We start from the raw sequence: 18,580 nt of genomic DNA on the forward strand, positions 1-18,580 counted from the left end.
TCAGTGTGACTGCTGCTGTTGCCTTTTAGACACCAGTTCGGAAATGCGAGGCTTTACTTTGGAAAGTGCCACTCGCATGTCATTTTCGCAACTAAGTCTGTTCCTTTTCTTCGTTTTAATGTCCAGCATCCTCGAAAAGGATTGCTCGCAAAGATATGTTGTCACAAACGGTATCAAAATCTCCAGAGCTTTCTTCGCAATAGCAGAGTACGTTACTATTTGGTGGCACCAAAACGATGAGAGCGTTGTTGTTTTGAAGAGTTGCTGTTGAACCTGGCTCTGCTGAATTTCAATGATTTCATCCAGGTATGTATCATTGACATCTGTTTTCTCAACATCAAACGTAAACGGCTGCCTCACCCATGCTGGATATAACTCTCTTGAAGGGAAGTACCCTTCAAGAGACTTTGCAAGCTCGTCTAAGTGCATGGAAATTGCGTGCTTCAGTTCTCCCGATACAGAAATATCTCCGATTCCAGGCACATCATAATTCTTATTTACACATTCGTCTAGCAGGGTAAAGTTTGCAAAGTTACCGTTTTCTATTCGTCGTTTCCACAACGGTAGCTTTTTTTGAAACGCCTTCAGGGCTTCTTCCGCTTCGATGATGTTGACACCACCGCCCTGCATCTGTTGATTCAGATGATTGAGAGCTGCGAAGATATCAGCCATGTACGCAAGCATGAGAATAAATTCAGAATTTTTGAAGCAATCTGCATGACCATGTTGGTGCTCTTGCAAAAACAGGGCTAATTCCTCACGTAGGGCAAAAACACGATTCAGAACCTGTCCCCGGGATAACCACCGAACGTTTGAATGGTACAGAAGTACCTCGAATTCAGACCCCATTTCTTTACACAACTCCTTGAAGATGCGGTGCCTCAGAGCACTATTTCGCACATAGTTCACGCATTCCACTACAATTTTTAAGACTTCTGCCAGTTTTGGAGGCATGGTTTTTGTTGCCAACGCATGCCTGTGTAGAATACAATGTGTAACAACGATGTGTGGTGCATCGGCTTTCACTAGCGCACCAAAACCAGACTTTCTTCCCAGCATGGCTGGAGCTCCGTCCGAACAAACTGCAGAAACCATATCCCACGAAAGATTATTTTCTTTGAAGAAGTCATCCACAAGTTTCTTTACATCGGCTGCCTTAGTTGTTGTTGTAAGAGGCTTACATAATAAAAAATCTTCCTTTATAACGTCGTCTTTCACATAGCGCACAAATACTGCAAGCTGACTTAGACTGGAAACGTCTGTAGTTTCGTCGAGTTGAAGGCTGAATTTTGCCGGGCTTGAAATCAGATCTGCAACTACTTGGGCCAAGATATCTTTGCTCATGTCGTCTATTCTGTCACTGATGGTGTCATTTGAAAGAGGAATTTGGGATAACTTAACTTCAGCCGCTTTTCCCAGCATGATATTCGCCATCTTCAACACGGCTGGTTTTATGAGTTTTTCACCAATATTGTGTGGTTTGCCCTGCTTTGCGATAAGGTAAGCGACTTCGTACGATGCTGTAAGGATCGGTTTATCGATGGGTACAAAGCCGAGGACAGGCAGACTACCCTTTTCATCAAATCTGGCCCTCTTCACCTTGAATTCAGCGAGTGTTGTATTTTTGTAATTTCCATGCAGATTAAAGAAGTGTTCTCTTAGTTTTGCCGGTGCTAGACTAGAATTGCTCAACTTGGCATTGCAAATCATGCAACAAGGACGCTGACTCCCATCACGTTCCGTTATACATGTGAATCCATATTGTACATATTCGTCCGACCACTTTCTTTTTTTGCTCGACATAGTATGAAGGGATTAAAATATTAAAAAAGAAATCACACGACTTACAATCACGACAGTCACAATTCGAATACTGGGCGCACCAAATTTCCTGCAGCATAGAAAGGCCAAGCGATGTTGCGTGATCACCCGCAGCCAATGATAGCCGAGTGGGGCGTGTTATCATGAACGTATGAGTGGGGTGTGTGCTTGACCGTCTTGCAGGTCGTTTATACGTGTATTTGATTGGGACCTCTTCACTTCGTTTCAGTTAGAGAGTAGTAGAAGTTAGAGAGTAAGAGTAGTTAGTTTCCCAATAGAACACACGTTATGTAGCATTAGTTTTCGAAACCAATACGGTTTCTACGTCACGATGACGTCAGGTGGTTGACCTCCGCCGAACCCCTGAGACTGACTCGCCGAACCCCAGGGGTTCGGTCGAACCCAGGTTAAGAACCACTGCTCTTGATTGTAATGGCCGAGTCTTAATAAAATTGATAATTTGCACGGCTTCGTCCAAAACTACATTTAATGAAGCAGAAATTCGTTTTATCACTAATGCATATCTGCGAAGAATGCAGTGATTACTGCCGCAGTTTTTTGCAACATTTTTTATTCTACTGCAGTTTTTTGCAACATTTTTTATTCTAGTTAAAGCGCCAGATAATTTTCTCATCATAGCCTTCGCTCCATCAGTGCACACTGAAATGCATTTATCCCAACCAATACCAAGATTTGTTATATAATTATCAACACAATCAAATACATCTTTTCCTGTGGCAAGAAGCTTTTACAGAAAAGCAAATTGTTCTCGATTGTTTTATTGAAGTCATATTTAACAAACACAAGTAGAATTGCCAGTCCAGCCACAACTGTAGACTCATCCATTTGCAATGCGTAAGCATCACACGCATGCAATCGTGAAATAAGTTCGGTTTCAATGTCATCAGAAATATCAGCAATACGCCTCGACACCGTATCACTAGATGGAGAAATAAATTCAACCTTTTGAGCAGACTTTTCTTCAAATACACATGAAACTACATCTTTCAATATAGGTTTTATCAATGATTCACCAATAGTATGTGCTTCGCCATGAAAAGAAATATGGTAAGATGCTTTATATGACGCTTCAGTTGCATTTTCATTGTCTGTTCTGCATTTCTTCATGAAATTCGTAGTTTTATTGAAACTTTCAAGTTTCCTTTCAAAGAAACATTTATCCTTATTTTTATAGACACTATGCCTGGTCTCCATGTGTCTTTGCAACTTTGCTGGTGCCAACAAACTGTTAGCTAATCTTGTGTGACAAAGTATACAAATGGCGTCTGGAGCTTTTTCATCACCAGTACTAGTAAAGCCATATGACAAATACTGAGGATCATACTTGCGTTTCTTTTTGCCTGGCTGCCATTCAGAAGAAAGAACATATTCCGTGTTTCTTGAACTAGTAGTTGCAGATCGTTCCTTTGCAAGTTCACCTATTTCTGTATTTTTTTTTTGGATATTGTTGCTTTACTAATCCTTTTTAACCATCGATCCATTTAACTATTGTAGGGCTTTAAAAATAGTAAAAATAATTTGTTGAGTACAAGAAATGCTTGTGTAACAGTAGAGCAGCACAACCTTCCTGCACGAGAGTTCGCGCGTAACTGACGACAAAGCCAGCCATCACCAGTGTTGCCAACTCTGAATAATCTAGTCTGGCAACACTTGCTGTCAGTGAAAATTCATTGACGTCATAAGATATGATATGTACATACCGATTTCTTATGTTATGATTAAATGTTGCTTTTCAATGTAGCTTTACGGAACCCCTGACCTTGCTTCGTGGAACCCACATTGAGAACCGCTGCTCTAGAAGAAAAGTAACAACAAGCTACAATTCTCACAAATAATTTTATTGAAAATATTTTAATATTTCAAATAAAATATACAATAAATTTACGGTTGTAAATTACGTGGAATTGTTCATTTATTATTAGTAACAATCAAAAAATTATAACATTTTATTAAGCGTAATTAGAGTTTAATACGTTAATTTTTATACATAAACTAAAAATTCTTAATAATAACATATTAAATTACATGCAATTTCTTTTCTTATTTCTTGATTGCGATGTATTTCTTTGTTTAACAATTAACATGTTTTTTGTCATGTAATTGAGAAAAAAGCGCGGACAAAACGATAAAATATAAATTATAACTTCGTGTAACCAATAACCAGCGTAACTCTGGTTCTTTCCAATACATTTTATCCAATTTTCACAAAATTTCTCACACGACGGAATTAACATACTCTTTTTCATTCTATTTGTCATTCTAGTGCGAACAAAACATGGAAGAAGTGACCGTATCTTAACGCCTTTATCTATTAATTCCGCGTTGACCCCTTTGCTAAATACATCCATGAACCTTTTACAACTACTATAAATAGCAAAATAAGGTAATGGAAATATTGAAGCGGCCGACGAAACATTAATAATAACTACCTTACTTTTCTTCGCGTACAAGTTAGACATTCGATAAGTGATATTGACTACAATTTCTGCGTTTAAAGCTATCTCTACTAGGGTGTTACTTTCGGTTTCGTCCAGAAAATAACACGGTGCTCTACCGGCAATTCCAGCACAATTGACAAAGATTCCAACGTCTTTACCTTCGATTTTACTCCAAAGATAGTCGTATACCTCTTTTCCACCAGTCAAATCAGCCAAGACGTAACAACATTCCACTCCGAAGTTTGTCTCAATGTCCTTCGCCGTCTCCTGCAGTTGTTCTAATTCGTTACTAATAAGGATAAGCTTCAAACCAAATTTTGCTAGTTCAATAGCTGTATGTTTTCCTATACCCGAGCTTCCACCAGTGATTACAGCCCATTCTCCATATTTTTTAAGGTCTTGTTTAATAAACTTTGGAAGTACATAGAGCTTTACCATCCGAAAAATCTCCTTCAAAATCCATATCGTAGAGAAGGTAACGAAAACAATACCGACAGATATCAGAAGACACTCGCTTGCACACATCGTTCATTTATTATCGTAATATGTTATGTTCTGCCAAGGCAAACTGCTTTGGTTCTGGTCATATTTTTTTACAAAATTCATATCAATTTGATTGGAAAATAAGAACATGACGTGAAAAAAGACGTTACGTTGCTAACACAGCAAATAATTTATTTTTGTAAAATAGATAAATAATTTACTTGCATATAAATTGTGTTATTTTTTCTCAAGGAAAATCGTTTCACCTACATTATTAGAAGAATTATAAAATTCTTTAAAATCAATATAAAGTGTTTAATAAGTGCTTATTCATAATTCGTGACGTGAGACCCAGGCCTAGGTACAGTACCTTACAGTTTAGGGGTACAGAAATAATATAAACAATAAAATAACGAAAAAGTAACTTTAGAAACAATTAAAAGTATAGGAACAAAATAACATATAGTTGAGTAGGATTAATATATAAATATATAACATTTTGCACGAATAGAATGGTACCAATGAGGACTTTCAACAGTTATGCCCTTTGCCTTTTTGATATTTAAAAATATGTATAAAAAAGTATTCTTAACGTAGGTCTATGGGTAATTGTCAAAAAATATCGAATGGATAGAAAACTTCATAAATTTTCAATTTGAAAGCAAAAAGTAAGTTTACTATCAAGTGCAATGCTAAGACCCTTGAAATAACTTGAAAAATGTATTTATTTTAAATATACAGAAGCTTATTTTTTGACTTTTTATTCGGATTTTCGCTTGTATATTCAGATTGTGAGATGAATGATTACGAATTACTTTCTAAAAAAAACCCCTAATTAACCGTGATTCCGCATTATCCAAGGCGAGTTTTCTTACACTGTAATTTATAAAAGAGAAAAGTTTAAAACGATAAAACACTCCGAAATGATTATCATTTAACTTCAATGTGAAAGAAACTATTCCTATTTGAATAAAATGGCGTCTAAGTAAGAACTCTTACAGGTAAGCGAAAAAGTAACAAAAAACTATGTTTAATTAAATGCCGTCGACTTAATTTGCATGCAGTAATGAATATAGTAAAAAAATACAAAATTTGTTATCCGAGGCCGTGAAGGATATGAAATACCGGTACAGAAAAGTTCATTTATAATCCACAATTAATACATAATGTTATATATAAATTAACAGTTTATTTACTGTACAGTGTAATATTTACATGCAGCACCTTACCTCGCATACAGTAAGTTTTAGAAATAGAGGCTTGCATACAACAAAATACAGTGCAGTAATAGCAGAAAATACAGTAACTTTGACAGTTAAAAGAATGACAGATAATAGAGTTTTATTTTACCTGTGAAGGTAATGTATTTACACAAAAAATGCACACAGAGAAATTTTATAAGTCTTGAATTTATTTACATAAAATCTCTTAATATATTTGTAACAACAACTTTTTATAGCAAATATTTTGCTACGTACGACAGTAAAATAAAACTACTTTTGCGAAGGTAAACAGCCGTAATCAAGTGACCGACCGTGACAACATGATGCAGAAATACATCCAGAAATTGTTTATCATCCAATTAATATTATAGTTATGGAAACAAACACTGCATGAATAAAACAAGAACACAAATTGTATTATTAATGTAACTTACAAGTATCAAAACGGTCGTAATTATGAACAAGTGATCATCTATAAGAGAAGTTATTCGTTGAAATCAAAGAGATTTCTAGATTCCTCGTTACTTTTTTTATTCATATGTATAACTGTTTCGTAATTTCATGTATGTTAATTTTTAATAAATAAAATTAATGATAACTGGTAAAGTTTTAATTCTGCGCTTACGTAAGGAATTGTGAATAAGCATATACGAAACCCTTTATATTGATTTTAAAACGTTTTAAATTCTTATAATAATGTAAACGGAACGATTTTCCTTAAATCAAAATAACACAATTTATATCTCTATTTTCTATCAGTTCATATACGAAAAAAATTTATCAAATTTATATGATACTTATATAAATAAACGTGAGCAGAATTACCCGTCATGGCAGATTTTTTCGGCAGAATATAGTATTATACATTATGATCCTATAAAAATCTGGTAGAATGAGGCTAAAAAGTAGAGCTCAGCGAAATCAAAAAAAAAAAAAAAAAAAAAAAGGAATTTCGAAGGTTGTGGCATTTGAATGCCGATTCATAAGCCACAACTTTCGAACTTCCAATCGGATTTAACAGCAACACTCATTATGTGAATAAAGTGCACACTACACACAATAAAATCAGACTACAGGTAGAGGAATATTTTGGATGGAATGCTGTCATCATGATAATAAAATAAAAACACAAACACTAACATTACTTCTATATATGCAGGAAAAATCCTCAAATTTTTGCATTTCGTAACGTTTAAGCTCCCTTGAGTCCAAAAATGTAAATGTAAAAATCTTGGAGGCCATTTTTTTTAAAAGTTTTGTAAAGTTTTTATAAAGTTTGTATTTGTTTTACTTTATTGAATAAGAATAATCAAATTTAAACAATTTCTAGATTTATGTTATAAGTTATTACATTATATGCCTATAAATGTAAAAAAAAACTTTAAACAATGAGTTTAATTGATTTATGTAATTTATCGCAATTCATGTAACAATTCTATTGACAACTAACACATGAGACAGGCGTTACTCGAACAAGAAATAGCAACAGCAAAGATTAAGATTATCGAATTATTTTGTATTTATAACCCTTCTATTATATTATTGTATTTCACTTACATTTACAAAGGTTATCTTGCGTAAGAATTTATCATATCAAGTGCTCAAACTAACGCGTTTTAAGTCCTTTAAATTGTATACGGTAGAAAAAAAAAAACAATGTTTAAAAAGTGTTAGATTGGGCGCTCGATATGATAAACTCTAACGTAACATAAGCTTTATAGTTATATAGCCGATCTTACCCGATTTCTCCGGATGCGAGAATTAGTTCCCATCTTCCGAGACTAATTAGAGAGTCTTTAGATGAGGTCTAAAAATATGTTCTATTTTCCGCCACTAAAATAGTACAGTATGAGCCGGGTTCTTCAGGGTAATCCTTAACTCTCTTTCCCGCATCGAGAATTCGAGAAACCGTTCACGTTTCTCGAAATTCTCGATGCGGGAAAGAGGTTTCACAAAACATAACGGTTTTGGCTCTGCGCTTATTATTACTATTACTATCATCAACTTTTCTCGATTATATTATAACATTCTAGGATATTTTGTATGTTTTTTTTATAACAATTAGGAAAATCTATTTAATATTATCATTAATTCCGACTTTATACACTATAAACTATCAAAGCTTCGACCACAATTAAAATTTAAATGATAAAATATTCTATAAAAATCGATTAGGAATAATTTGTTTAATTATTACATTACTATTTTATGATGACTTTTTAAACGAAGGTGTAACTTTAAACACAACAACATCCATGAAAATATTGACAATTTTAAAGACAGCATACAAAACAATGTCACAAAGCCAATTACCGCATGTATGATCCGTAAGATTGATTGTTCTTACGGCACTTCTGACGAATTTATCTCTGTCGATCGACATCATTTTAATCAAATCGAAATATTTAAAATTTTTAGTGCGTTCTTCAATCATTCTAGTCCGAATGGCAAAAGGAGTAACAGATTGAAAACTCACATTTTTCCATTTATATTCGTATGACAATGCTCGAGTGAAACGATCGGAAAACGCTTTACACGCCGAATACACGCATGTAAATGGCAAAGGTATTGCGGAGGCAATTGACGAAACAGTAACGACGGCGGCCCTTTTTCTAGATAACATCGAAAATAAAAACAATCGCGTCATGTGAACCACCGCTTTGATGTGCAATTGTAACATTAAATTCACATTTCTGTCGCTCTCGTCTAACATAAGACACGGAAAGTCACCCACAACACCGGCACAGTTGACTAAAATGCCAACATCCGTATCCTTCAGTCTGCTGAAGACGTATTCGTAGGCATCATCGTGGCTGAGATCGGCGTGAATGTAGCGACATTCTACTCCGTATTGTGTTGTAATTTCTTCGGCGGCAGCCTTCAGAGCCTTCAATCCGCTGCTTACGATTACAATGTGTAAACCTCGTTTGGCCAGTTCGTTAGCGTAGCCTCTTCCTATTCCCGAACTTCCTCCCGTGACCACGGCCCACGGTCCGAATTCCTTCAAATCCGAAGTGCATAGAGAGAAGAGATGTATCCTTAGCACGTTGACAAACTTCCATATTAACGTCGAAGCAAAGAGAATTGTACAGAATATCCCAAAATATGGCAAAATGCAATTTTGTTCTATGGCTTCGAACATGATTTAATTTGTCTTTCTGATGTATCGGAACCGATTTTGATCCGTTTCCACGTTTAGAAACTAATCTGTGATATATAATTTTCTATCGAGTTTATTCGTGTGTCGAGGATAAATACCAAAGATCGCAGCCTTGATTATTATTAACGTTAACAAAAATATTTATTAATACTATGATATCGAGTATAGGAAGTTTAAAGTTTAATATAAAGCTAATATCAGCAACATGCGCTTGATAAAATCTCTTATTTTTGTAATCACTGAGAACGGGTTTGTAGGCAAATGAACAAATTTGTTGTCCTTTCAATCCGACGTTCACCTTAGTCCAAGAACTACTCAGAAGACAATATGAATTGACAGCTATCTTCTTATATGCATTTCGGATCGGAGTTTGTACCGATTCCTGCTCAGTCTACAGATAATAAAACATTTTTTAAAATGTAGTAATTAAAATTCGTAAAATTTAAAAAAACAAATAAACCTACATAGGTATATTTTTCGACAGTTTGGATGTTTCTTAATGACTTTACAATTACAGTCACTGTATAGAACCCGATCTGAATAATGAATTCCGTCCCGCCGGTTCGTCACACAGAACTGGAACAACGAAATATCGTAACACAAAAAATATTTTAATATTTAATCCCACTTTCGAGCTCCACCACTTCACCCCTCTTCCTCTCTCTATCGTCCTGCTTTATGCCTTCCTGGTTGTCCGTTTTCCCGCCTTTACACTCTACTTTTAAGGCTCTTTGTCTACATTAACTTATTACCCTTTACGACTGCATGTGAATGGATTGCACATGGACCGGCAAAACTGCAGTTGAGGGAGGACGAGGAGGTTTGATATCACTGCAGTCACAATCATTTCGCATTGCATTGCGTAACACTGTTCTGTAATTTTGATATGTGACGTCACTACATTTGTCATCTATCAACATTATGTTTTTAAGTTGCAATTTCAAAATATTGTAGGTTTATAAATTTCCACTCTCGTCCGTCCGGCAGTCTTTCCTTAATCTCCAGAATGGAGTTAGATAAGTGAATGCAGAGACCAGGTATGAAAACAGTACGAGCAGAAAGCCCCTATTAACTATATGCAAACCTCTGGTCCAACCGGAACTCAGTTGACTTTAATTCAAATATTTTCTCTGAAAGAAGTTACATAGATGACTCTATTGCTAGCAGGAAAAGTATGATGCTCACGGGCAAGACACTACTAATCTAAAGATGGCGAACATGTACTTTAAATTAAATTTAAAAAACTGTTTTTTTATTATTTGTAGACCGAGGACGGATCGTTACAAACTTCGATTCGAAATGCATTTAAATAAAGCTCAGTGAATTCAGATTGTCTTCTGGTTGGTTCTTGACTTCTGGTGAACGTCGGATTAGGACATACCAGATTTGTTTATTTTCCTACAACCTGTTTTTTGGCTGTTACAAAAATAAAAAAGTTTAGTTTTTTATTACAGTCACTTAATTGTATTATGATAAATGCACGAAAAATGATGTACGATCTAATCCGATTTGTTGAAGATAAAATTCTTTAAACTTTGAAACGTTGTGAAAGTAACGCAGTAAAAGTTAAAAATTAAATGAGCAGCCATTCCAATTGCAGAAATACTTTTAATAAACCAATGATACCTCTAAATGCATTTCGCCTTCGTATCTAGAAGACTTCTTCGGTAGTGTTAGTGGCAAATATACAGTTTTGGGATCTAAAAAACATCACGTGATACCATTCGCATTCTGCGAAGTTACATTTGTATCCTGGACGAAAACCACCCAACAGGCTGCCATCAACACACCCGTATTTAAATTTATAACATTGTTATGCATAACTATCGCGAAGTGTTCTTTTATTTTTCTTTCGACAGTATTTTTCTCACGATAAACAAATTTAACATCGTTGACATCAATTTTACAATTGTTAACCTTTCAATGGCAATAAACTAGAGAGTTATTATTTTCTAATCTTATCGAATGTTCTGAGAATCTCTTCTATAATTTTATTTTAGTTTCCCCAATGTAAAAACTTGGAATATTACATGTAGTATATAGACGTACTGTACACCTTTTTCTTCTAAGATATTCTTTTTTATTGCTGTTTCTACGACTATCGGATTTGACAAACTGTTATTTTGAGATGAGCAAATTTAATTTGATTATTTTGCCTAAGGATTTTATTATATTTTTGGTATACTCCTTTAATATAGAAAAATGATATGTACTGTTTAATTTCATGTTTGTTGTTCACTTTATATCTATCCTTTATAACTTTCTCGTATTAGTTATCCATTTTAACGGATACCGGTTTAAAATGTACTTCTTATGCACTTCTTTTATTTTTTTTTCACGGAAGTCGCTTTTGGTTGTTCTGGAGAAAATCTTTAATTCCATCAAATATACATTCCCTTTTATGGTTTCTGGGACTATGTAATTTAAAATTAATTACCTTTTCGGCGTTACACGGCTTCTCAAACCTACAATATTCGAGGTGATGGCTGAATTTCGCAATCGTTATATATAAATAATTTAGCCTTTTATACTTTACACATTCCTGTGTAAATTTAATACGTAGATTTGTATACGCCAGAATTTCCTTTAGTGTAATTGTTACGCTATTATATATATTGAAAATGTCTTCAACATACCTGGCTAAGAATACTATGCGTTTAAAATTTGAAATAGTTTTATTTGTATCCAAAATATTCATTTCAGTCAATTTCGGGCTTATTACCGACCCCGTGGAGATTCCATATTTTGACGATGGGGAAACAAAGAGGAAACCGAAAGTGAGGATATCGGAACGTTTGGCTGCAATAAGACTTAAAAATAATACATCTCCTGTGTTGTTACATTGTCACGCGAATAATTGTCAGGTTGACATTAATAATAAAAAGATATTAAATAAGATCACAAACAACCAAACACCTTAAGTTGCTGAGAAAATTTAATAATTTATTAAATTTTCTCAGCAACTTAAGGTGTTTGGTTGTTTGTGATTTAATTTTGCTGAGTGAGTTCACTTCGATATTAAATAAGGAAAAAATATAATAAAAAAAAAAATTTAAAGAACATTTCGCGATCATTAAGCAAAATAATGTTATGAATTTAAATAATGGCGTGATACCCGTGGAATGCCGGGAAGAGTTGATTATACATAACAGTTGTACTTGTGTTAATAGAGTGTACTTGTCTTCTAATGGATAATCTGTATCGCATTCTGGTTATAACAAACCCTACCGAAGAGGCCAATAAAGGCGAAATGCATTTGGGGTTAAGTATAATGTAAATTAATAAAATTTATTTTTCTCTTAAAGTTAAGCTGTTGGTCCTTTTGTTTTTATACCAATCTTCTTTCAACTTTGAGTGAATGGATTAAAGATTTGGGATTTTTTAGCCTCCAAAAGTCAGAGAAGAAAGGAGAATTATTTTTTCGTGTATTGGTGAATAGCACAATTGGGTAATGACAGATTATCTGACTCCATTGGTTTTTTAAACATTTTTTATTAATAATAATTATTAACCAATGTGAAATTAATCGGCTCTCTCTCAAATATTCTGGGACTTGGTACTTACATAAGCATCGTTCTATCATATTGTAATCGATGGAAGAAGGATACATTGATGTTATATCCAAACCCAATAATCTATGTTCTGGCCGGATTTTTCCTTTTTCCAATTTAACTATTAATTGATCAGCGTTTTTAATACTGTATTTTAAATTTGGTATTATCTGTAATGACTTTTTAAGAAATGTTTCTAAATTGTACAGTAATGTATATTTGAAATCGATAATTGGTTTTCATTTATTTTGCTTGTGTCTCTTTATAGTAATATTCATCTTAATCACGTTTTTCTTAGAAAAAAGGTTGCACGGTTATCTTTCCTCCCTACTCGAAGACAGTATATTGGTTGCAAAGGATCCTACGGTAGTAGTTAAAGAGTTGCAAGACATAACTCTGATGGATGAGGAAGTGGGTGCTATATTAGATTACGAGAGTATGTACCCATTCGTAAAAATTGAGTCCTGTTTGGAAGCGCTAATGGAATCCTTATTTAAAGTAAACCCAGGGTTGTTACACCACAGGGACGATGTCTTGGAGATGGCTAACCTGGTATGCTGTGAATCCTTCTTTGGCTTCGAAGGCCATACTTACAAACAGAATAGGGGAGTTCCTATGGGAAGCCCTATGTCGGGGCTTCTGTGTAAATTAGTGGTTAAGAAAATTGAAGAAAAGGTTCTGCACAGCTTCAGAAACAGTATAGTTTACTACAAGAGATATGTTGACGATATCCTTATAATTTGGAGAAGTAATCGAGGAATTAGTACCTTTCAGTGGCGTGCGGTCATTGGAAGCGATGGAAGCGCCGATTCCACCTTCCAATGACCTTCCCTTGTATTTTATAAAATATAAATTTTCATATTTTAACGTACAGCATTAATTAAAATTAATATTTTATTATAACTGCATTATGTATCTTTTACAAATTTCTATACTACATGTGAAAAAAAAACGATAAGATTGCTATTGTATATTCGAATAATTCAGTGGCGGAAGGAATGTCGAAACCGGGTCAGTTTCCAATCAGCCAGATTATATAGGCATTGGCACATGCGATTTACAGAGCACCAACGTCACCCGGTTTAGCTGGTGGATGCTTCACACATAAAGCTTCTAATTTTATATCCCAGACCGGTTGTGGGCTGTTAGCCGCCTGCCTGCTAAATATTCGGCTGCCCTCGCCCGATTATGTGAATCACGAGCAGACTAGATCAACGGCAGGCAACCCCCGGCCCGCGGGCCAGCTACGGCTCGCGAAAAGTTTCTATCCGGCCCGCGAGATCTTTAATAGATTATTAAATTGGAAAAATAACTAATTAATAGTCATTTTTCCAATTCTTTGTAATTTTTGAAAACTATAAAAGAAATAAATGTAGTAATTAACTTATTTATTTATTTATTTCATATTTGCAGACTAAAAAAATTACAAGTCACAAGAAGGCGTCAATTAACTACTACGGCCCGCGGAATAAACGTAAAATTTATTCTGGCCCATGTTATAAAAAAGGTTGCTCATCCTAGACTAGATTTATAATTTAACCCAACCGATAGGAATTTACTGGTATGTTTTTATGATAGTTCTGTATAGTTGACAAGAGTTTTAAAAAAATCCATTAAAATACAGTCAAACCTGTTTTTATGCGCTCTTTTTATGTGCGATTTTTATTTGTGCGATTTTTTTAATGCGAATTTTTAATTTGTGCGGTATAGTTGGCGACTAGTCTCGTGCGATTCGTCATGTCTCACGTTGACTTATTATAGCTAAATAAACTTATTATAGCATAAATGCACTTATTATAGTAATATTATTGCATGAATATGCGAAAAATGAAATAATTTACTTTTTAAGTCAACAAAACACCACCTGGACAAAAATATGTAAAACAGACGATAGACCAGACGATGCAGTCAAGTGCTGACATCTGTTGTCAATAAATTCTATTTCGTACGGTTTTGAGTTATTTTCTATGTGAGACTTTTTTTATGCGGTCCCTGTTGACCGCATAAAAAAATTATTTTTTTAATTGTGTTGCGAAAACTATTATTTACAGCCATTCGTGAAGTTTCGTGAGATTTTTTTTTAATGCGTTTTTTTTAATGCGGTCCCTATCCCCCGCATAAAAACAGGTTTGACTGTATTTGATATATTTATTCCGCGTTTATTCTGCTCTCCCATCTTATATTACTTACGGATTTCAATGTTAAACCGGTGATATTACGATTTAGTATGTCCCATCTGTAAGGGGATGCAGAAAAAATCGTGTACAATTCTAGTACAGTGTTAAAAAATTAACTGTTACTTTGGCAGCATCATTTACAATCAAATTTAATGAATGAGACGTACAATGGTACAAAAAAAGCTCTAGAATTTATTTTCCTTAAATTTACGATTTATGTATCGGTCGTCATAAAAATTTCTTTCCACTTCTTTCCCAAGACTACGGATATTCAAGTACAAAGTAACCGGTTTCAACTTATTTCTACTTAAGTAGTAGTTAAATAGTTAAGCGATTAGGAATTATAAACATAAATAAAACCCTGATGAAAGAGCCGAAATTTTACTTAAACAGAAGCTTAACCGAACCAATCTCTTGCCGAGTACAGTGTGGTCTGATCTCTTCGTAAATATTAGATGTAATAAAGACAGAAATTTTTCCAGTTTAATGAGAGTGACCGAAAAGTTGTAAATTTTGTAAATTTCTGTGAACACTTGGTCCTAAAACGAATTAGTTAGAAAACGAACGACGGACAATCTGTTAAGTTTAACATATTTAGATTTTTACAGTTATGGTGAGAAACGTTTAAAATCTACAACAACCCCGTCGCGTCCTTTGATATATACTAATGATGCGACAAAAGAGGCATTTGACATTGACCGGTATCGGCACCCTCGGGATTTGGCACGCACACACCTACCTGGACCGTCTCTGTTCCATTCATCAGCCACTCGTAGGGAGCTATTTCACTAAGTGGATTGTTTTAAGATTTAAAAAGTAAAGAATATTTTGTTATTTTTTGTATGTTTCTTCACAAAGTTATATTTAATTATAAGTTTCTTTAAAAGTATATTCATACAATTGAAGAATTTTTTGTACTAGGTATGTATATTCATCACACATTTTGTTTTACCAAGTAAGCTTTTTTTCTAATTTTATATCGTGGCTAGTGATTAAAAAATTTATTTTAAAAAAGTTTAGGCTCAAGACCATATAATGAAAAAGAAAACATTATTAAAAGAGAAAGACCAATGTCTAAATTAAATATAAATACGTCAACAAAAAAATTTCGACATTTTGACGATAAAATTTACGACGAATGACGATTCTTTCGTAAAATTGAAGCAATTTGGAAATCAAAGAGGAATAGAATTTAACAATGGTAGACAATATAAAATAAATATTGAAAATTGTAACAAGATAATTACGATTAATAGATATATCTAAATTAATAGACGTTATATTTTTTTTCTCAAAGCGAGAATTGGCATTTAGAGGGCGTAGGGAATTTATTGAATCTAATAACGGAGGTAATTATATTGAACTTTCTTATTTATTAAGTACGTCGGATAATCTATTTGTGGCCGCCAGCGCCAGAGATCCCGAACACTGCCTGGCAACACTTGCCGACGAGAGTTGGCTGGCAACGTGAAAAAGAGGCGCGAAAGTTCGCGGGTTTTTGCCTGGATGTTGGCCGAGGATGTCGGTGACAGTTCTCACCTTTTTAATAAAGTGTTTTTTGTTACTGTTCGTGTTTGTCTGCTTAGTTCTAAAGATCAGTAGGATCGAATGACAAATATTAAAAATGAAGTATCAAACACAAATTCGTGTTAATAACAACCACTTGGCTTTTTTCCACCTTTATTTAGTTGATATTCAACTAAATAAACGTGGAAAAAAGCCAAGTGGTTGTTATTAACACGAATTTGTGTTTGATACTTCGAAGAATAATACAACACGGTTTCACAAAAATCATTGAAAATGAATTTAAAGAAGTATACGGTTTTTACTGGCTTATCGAACAAACGAATACGAACGGGCCCTGACGCGCAATTAATTGATTGCCCCTGTAAGTCGGCTTCCTACAGAAACACAGCTTCCCTATCATCAAATGTCACGGCACGCCACTGGTACTTTTATAGAAAGAATTAACGATAACGAAGACGGCCTACGTCTGAAACTAGAGCAAAACAGTTCAGTGGAGGTACACTTCTTAGACATCAATATCACTTTTAAGAGAGGGCATCTATCCACTAAAGTGTATACTAAACCCACACATAGCCCACTCTACATCCCGCCACAGTCAAATGATCCATTTCGTTATAAATTGGCAGCCTTTCGCACCTTAGTCAGGAGGGCTTTTACTTATTGCGATAACGTTATGGACAGAGTTAACGAGATCGACAGGATCATGCGAATAGCAGAGAGCTTGGGCTACAGAAGAAGCGTAATTAATGGTATCGCGAGAAAGTTTGAAAAGAGTGACACAAGAACCTCTAAACAAAGACCTAGTGGATATACCAAGTTTACTTTCAACAAAAATGTACGGGGAATTATGAAGAAGATAGCGGACATTAAAAAATCAACATTGATCTTCAAACGAGCCCCGAACCTCTACAAAATTCTGAGAACTGATAAAGGGAAGATTAAGAAAGAGGATAGAGCTGGGGTCTATAGGATCCCTTATGAAAATCAGCAATTAGGACTAAAACATGAGTATATAGGGGTTACAACAAGGAACCTAGGTGTAAGAATCAAAGAGCATAAATATGATGTAAGGAAAAGTTCTAACGCAACTGTTCTGGCCCAGATGGCCCAGGCCGAGGGATCCGTCGTTGGATGGGAAGAGGCGGAAATCGTCAAACAAATATATTCTCCAACTTTAGCAAAGACGGCGGAAAAAATAGAAATTTACAAGAGTAGACTCGAGAATAGATGCATTAACGCCAGAGACGCTGAGGGATTACCGTCAGCTTGAAAATTTGCAATTAAGAGACTTACAAATGGCTCATGATTTGCGATGTGTTTCGTATTTGGAGAACCTTAATATTTTATTATCTGTTAAATGATTTTTAGCGTGTACTAATAACTTTAATATTGTTATGTGTTTGTAAATTTACATTTGGGTATTTTTTGCGCTTTAATTCTAATTTTAATTAGTTGCTCCGTTGTCGGGTTATATGAATTTAAATATTTTGTGTTCCATTCTTTGGAATTATTTTTGTTCGTCAGTTTAAACCTGAAGATGATCTATGGAATAGATCGAAAACGTTTGTTTTCTTAATTAAAAATTTCCTCAGCAACTTATAAGGTGGTGGTTATTGGAGTCTTCATTAATCTTTATTTTAATTTCTTCTTTTTCTTCTTTTGTAAGTTTACTCTGAAACATCTCATATTCTGTATCTGCTATAGTATCTATCTCTGTGTTACAAAAGAGGAAATTCAAACTTACGCCGTAAGACAAACTTCTATGGTAATCTGGTATGTTTCTTCCAGACTGGTTGAGGTTTTCTTGCCATTTACTTTTTTCTTATGCTGACTAGCGATTAAATATTTTTATCAACTTAATATTTTATTCCTTATATATTTCGCATTATTAACAGTTTGTAATTCTAATTTTTTATTTAAATTTTTATTATTTAACCTATTTTTGGATATTTTTAATCTGTTTAGACATAAAACTAATCGCTTTACCTTTTTCCTAACAACAGATTTAATTGTCGATTCTTCTGTTTTTCAAACTTCTTTACGGATATTTCTTGTAATCGATTTTGGTAGCCGAAGTGTTCTCGGAGTTGCCTTCTCTCGAAGATGACTTTTTTGTGGATTAATTTATAACTTTTACAACGTTTTAAAGTTTAAAGAATTTTCTCCTCAACAAGATTGA

The 18,580-nt window shown here is 34.3% G+C and overlaps 3 protein-coding genes across 3 annotated transcripts; 1 reads left to right on the top strand and 2 right to left on the bottom strand.

Moving 5' to 3' along the window:
• LOC136970697 (protein FAM200C-like) lies at nt 1-1,803 on the bottom strand. Its single transcript, XM_067265163.1, has one exon. It carries the CDS (start codon nt 1,801-1,803, stop codon nt 1-3), a length of 1,803 nt encoding a protein of 600 aa, XP_067121264.1.
• Nucleotides 1,804-8,192: 6,389 nt separating this feature from the next.
• On the bottom strand, nt 8,193-9,128 carry LOC136970698 (very-long-chain 3-oxoacyl-CoA reductase-like). Its single transcript, XM_067265165.1, has one exon. The coding sequence runs from the start codon at nt 9,126-9,128 to the stop codon at nt 8,193-8,195; it is 936 nt and encodes a 311-aa protein (XP_067121266.1).
• A 1,042-nt stretch (nt 9,129-10,170) lies between these two features.
• On the top strand, nt 10,171-13,522 carry LOC136970699 (uncharacterized). The gene is made up of 2 exons (XM_067265166.1): nt 10,171-10,183; nt 12,996-13,522. Exons 1-2 carry the CDS (start codon nt 10,171-10,173, stop codon nt 13,520-13,522), a joined length of 540 nt encoding a protein of 179 aa, XP_067121267.1.
• The last annotated feature ends 5,058 nt before the right edge of the window (nt 13,523-18,580 follow it).

This window comes from Centruroides vittatus, unplaced genomic scaffold (genome assembly GCF_030686945.1).
Source record: "Centruroides vittatus isolate TY-2023 unplaced genomic scaffold, ASM3068694v2 contig_2104, whole genome shotgun sequence".
NCBI classification, from domain to species: Eukaryota; Metazoa; Arthropoda; class Arachnida; order Scorpiones; family Buthidae; genus Centruroides; species Centruroides vittatus.